This window comes from Myotis brandtii, unplaced genomic scaffold, assembly GCF_000412655.1.
Source record: "Myotis brandtii unplaced genomic scaffold, ASM41265v1 scaffold410, whole genome shotgun sequence".
Classification (NCBI taxonomy): domain Eukaryota; kingdom Metazoa; phylum Chordata; class Mammalia; order Chiroptera; family Vespertilionidae; genus Myotis; species Myotis brandtii.
Genome location: NW_005365764.1, coordinates 20,514 through 25,121, shown reverse-complemented (window position 1 = coordinate 25,121; position 4,608 = coordinate 20,514). Strand labels below are relative to the sequence as shown.

Here is a 4,608-nt window from a genome sequence, read left to right as displayed (position 1 = left end):
TAGGGCCGCAGGCTCTGGGCAGGCGGTGGCCTGGCCAGCCCACCAGCCTCGCGGTTGCCTTACAGATCTACTACTACGCAGACGAGATCTACAAGAACGCGGGGGTGGCAGAAGATGACGTCCAGTATGTGACGGCGGGCACTGGGGCTGTCAACGTGGCGATAACCATTTTAGCCGTGAGTGTCCCCGGGAGCTGAGTGCCCTCGGCTGCCCAGGATGGAGGGCGCCTCGTGAGTGGCCCAGGAAGGAGCCCTCGGTCCTTTCACGTGTCACCCCTGGGCTCTGCTCAGGTGACAGCCTGTCTCTTACGGGAGCTGGCCTATGGCTCTTCAAAGATGGAGACGACCCCGCCCTCGGCCCCAAAGCTCCCACTGTGCGAGTGGCGCTTCATGGAGGCCACTGCCCGTGCCAGGGCCCCAACACGACGTAGCAAAGGGGACTCCTGGGCTGCACAGTGCTGGGCCCGCTGGCCATGCAGGGACCCCCCTGGGCACACCACACATGGGCTCCTCCCGGCGCCCCTCAGAGGGGGTGTACGCAGTGGGCGGGCAAGGAGCTTCCTGCAAAGGCCACTCCAGGCTGGGGTGTGTGTGTGGGGGGGGGGGGTGGCTCATGGCTCCTGAGCCCCCGCTTTTCCTGGCCCCTCCCCTCCAGGTGTTCGTGGTGGAGCTTTTGGGGAGGAGAATCCTGCTGCTCCTGGGCTTCTCCATCTGCTGCTCCGCCTGCTGCGTGCTCACGGCCGCTCTGGTTCTGCAGGTGAGAGGGTGCAGCCCCCACACCCCACCCCCGGCAGCCCACTGCCCACTTCCAGTGGCAAGAGGTGGCACCTCCTGTTGAAGGAGGAGTCCGGTGCCATCCTTGCTCCGCCTGGGCAGAGCAGCCGGCCCTCTGGGAGCTGAGATTCCTGGCGCTCCCTGTCCCAGGCTGTCTCTGCGCTGCCCCGTGTGACCCAACTCTGTTCCCCCCACAGACCACCATCTCCTGGATGCCTTACCTCAGCATCGCCTGTGTCCTCATCTACGTCATAGGACATGCCCTGGGGCCCAGTATGTACCCAGAGCTGGTTCTGCTTCCACTGCCCACTCCCGCACCATCAGCCCTAGGAGCTCCCGGCTTGAGCTCCCTGGAGGGGCTCTGGGGACCCCTGTTCCTGCTGCAGCGGGGTGTGGGCAGAGCCTACTTAGAGCAGAAAGAGTAAAGCGGCCGTGTAGGCTGAAACACGCTGCCCCGGGGGATTACATGCTGCCCCGTGGGATTGGGGTTGAGAGCCTAACAGATGGTCAGCCCTTTGGGGACATGGTAGGATGTCACATACTGTGCTGAATTCTGGCTTCTGGCCTTCTCACCCTGCTGCTGGACCCCGAGTCCTGGAGACTCGCCACGCCTGCCCTGCACCATACCCCGAGGCCCCTGGCACCCAGCAGGGGCTCCAGGACCCTCGGTGGGCGTGCTCTGCCTTCAGCGAGTGCAGCTCTTCCTCTTCCGCCCCCGCAGGTCCCATCCCCGCGCTGATCATCACCGAGATCTTCCTGCAGTCCTCCCGGTCCTCGGCCTACATGGTGGGGGGCAGCGTCCACTGGCTCTGCAACTTCTCGGTGGGCTTGCTCTTCCCCTTCATTCAGGTAAGTGTGACCTGGGGGCCCTGGGCCCCCGACATCCTCACGCAGGAACGGGAGAACCTCTTCCAGAAAGTGAGCCTGGCTCCCCTTCCCGCAGGAGGGCCTCGGGCCCTACAGCTTCATCATTTTTGGTGGGGTGTGTTTTCTCACCACCGCCTTCGTGTTCCTGGTGATCCCGGAGACCAAGGGCAAGACATTCATGGAGATCAACCAGACCTTCGCCAAGAGGAATCATGTGTCCGAGGTGTACCCAGAAAATGAGGAGCTAAAGGAGATTCCGGAGGAACGCAAGAAACTTCCGGAGGAAATGGAACTTCCGGAGGAGACAGAACTTCCGGGGGAATGGAAGGAACTTCCGGGGAAGCAGAAGGAACTTCCGGAGAAGCTCAAGTCCGTCTCGGAGGAACTAAACTTGGTGTCGGAGGGACTAAAGGAACTTCCGGAGGAAGTGAAGTCCGCGTTGGAGGGACTAAAGGAATTTCCGGAGGAACTGAAGTCCGTGTCGGGGGGACTAAACGAACTTCCGGCGAAACTGCAGACCGTGTCGGAGAATCTAAGGGCAGTTTCAGAGGCGCTGAAGGCCGTGGCCGAGGAACGTCCGGAGGAACTAAAGGAGCTTTCGCCCTCCGCCTCAGAGCAGTAACTCGGGAGGAGGCGCCTGCTACGTGGTCGGCGGCGTGGAGCCCCCTTCTTGGGTTTTTTTTCTGAGTAACAGTTGTCTATAAATATCCAGAACTAGGACAGTCCAGTGTGGGATGCAGGCCCCAAAGGGCTTCCGTGCAGTTACGAAAGCCAGACTGCCCCCTCCCCAGGCCCAAGTCACAGTGAGCAGCCGTCCTCCCGCCATGGCGGGGTTAGCCTTTGTGTGGCTCCTGTAACACCGGCTTTTAGGACAAAAAGCATTAGTGCGGCGGTGAGAGAGAAGGAATCCAATTTGGCCAGAGAAGCAATCCTTTCTCCAACCCCGTGGGTCTTCTGGGGGCCACGGGCCTGTGTTCAGAGCAGAATTCATCCTCTTGTCAGATCCACCTCCAGCATCACCGCTCCGGGAAAGTGTGCGGTCGCAAGCAACGATGTCCAGGAAAGTGGAGAGCAGGTCCCTACGGAGACTTGAACCAAGTCAGGGATTGTTAATCCTAAATTGTACTGTTAGAGGACAGTGGAATTGCCTCTGAATACTCAATAAAACAAATGCGATCATTTTTCACCAAGATGTGCTGCTTTTCTATGAGCAGGTGGGAGGAGGGGGGTATTCCCTGCTGCTCCAAGCAGGTTGACTGCACTGGAGTGTAAGCCCATTGAGAACGGGGGTTTGTTGATCCCAGAGTCCCCACTGCCTGGAGCAGGCATGAAGGAGGCACTCAGGCAGTATCTTCTGGAAGAGGGGGAGAAAGGAGAGATGAGGTGGTTGCAAAGTTGTGAGTTTTTAAACTTGAGATTGGGGAAGCCTCTGCATGTCTTCAGGTACATAGGGAACACCGAGAGGTCCTAAAGGTGAGATGGGGAGGGAGGGAGGGAAGTGGGTGTGCCCCACAGATGCAGCAGAGCTAGAAGCTTTGCATAGAGACCTGGGTGTGTGAAGAGGGCATGTGCAAGAAGATGGAGAAAACTTTGAGGCGTGGGAAAGGAAAGTGGAGAGAACACCTACTGAATAGAAAATCTGGTATTGGGGGGCGGGGGGCGGGCAAAAGCTCAGAACCAGGTGGGACAGAAGTGGGATTGGGCACAGCTTTTGTGGGGGGAGAATGATCAATTAAATAACCTATAAGAGTGTTGAAGACACAGACCAAGTAAATAGCAAAACGCTGGGGTTGAACCATCCTTGACCTTCTGCAGCAGGGAACTGCAGTGTGGAGGGGCCACAACAACAGCCAAAGATGGAAGCTCTCGACTCTGGGGAGCAGTAAGGCTGGCGTGTGGGAAGACAAGGGACTGTGGCGTTATTAATTCAGCTCAGGTTACCTGCAACGTCTCGAACACAGGAAAGCTGTGGAGTCCATGACTCTGGGGGTCTACCCCCTGGGGTCAGCCTTGGTTCTGCCGCTTAGTAATTGCATATCTTGGCTTGAACTTTTTTGTACCTTCTGGCTTTTCTGTACCTCAGTTTCCTCTTCTGTTAAATGGGAGTAATAATAAAATGTCTCACATGGTTGGTTATGAGAATTCAATGATGTGTTTAGATCAGTGCCTGGGGTATATTAAACACTTATTTATTTTTTAATTAATTAATTTATTTTTTTAAATTAAATCGTTGTTGTTAAAAGTATTACATATGCCCTCCTTTTTCCTCCATTGACCCCTTTTAGCCCACCCCCACTGCCCTCCCCAGGCCTTCACCACCCTATTGTCTGTGTCCATGGGTTATGCATATATGCATTTAAGTTCTTTGATCTCTTCCCACCTACCCACCCTCCTCCGTCTTCCCTCTGAAGTCTGTTCTATGCTTCCATGTCTCTGGATCTATTTTTGTTCATCAGTTTATTTTGTTCATTAGATTCCACATCTGAGTGATATTATGGAGCATTTAGTTAACTTTTAAGTGCTTGGGAATGGGCTTTGATTTTGAGGGCAAATAAATTCACAGGTAACATACAGTGAGAAACCTGTACTATACATGTATACTGAGATCTAACAACCAAGCAAATGGATGGCAGATGGAGGCAACCATCTCATTGTTGCAGTGGTAAGTTACAGATAAACCATGAGAGAGAGTCTAGAATGATCCACGTGGTATTAGAGTAGAGCTGGAGATATTGGTATGAGCTCATGGTCAGCTTCTTATAGACTCAGGTGGCTACATATGAGAAAATTTATAGATGTGTGCATTTACCCGGTCCAGTAAAATCCAACCAGAAGAAAAAGAGATGGGCCTGGTGCCATGATTGCACTGAAGGAAGATGTGGAATTAGGAAAGACAAAAAGGATTTCTCCAGCTGGAGAAGATGCAGTTGGAAAGTGTAGGATGGCTATTCCAGGTGAGATGTGGAGG

The 4,608-nt window shown here is 54.9% G+C and overlaps 1 protein-coding gene across 1 annotated transcript in view; it reads left to right on the top strand.

Moving 5' to 3' along the window:
• SLC2A5 (solute carrier family 2 (facilitated glucose/fructose transporter), member 5) overlaps positions 1-2,826 on the top strand; it is an 18,882-nt gene extending 16,056 nt beyond the window's left edge. Inside the window, exons 8-12 of the mRNA XM_014545461.1 lie at positions 61-176; positions 655-756; positions 971-1,046; positions 1,495-1,622; positions 1,717-2,826. Of these exons, the coding sequence (XP_014400947.1) occupies positions 61-176; positions 655-756; positions 971-1,046; positions 1,495-1,622; positions 1,717-2,262 (968 nt within the window). The 3' untranslated portion in view covers positions 2,263-2,826. The remainder of the gene's footprint in view (positions 1-60; positions 177-654; positions 757-970; positions 1,047-1,494; positions 1,623-1,716) is intronic.
• Positions 2,827-4,608: the final 1,782 nt, after the last annotated feature.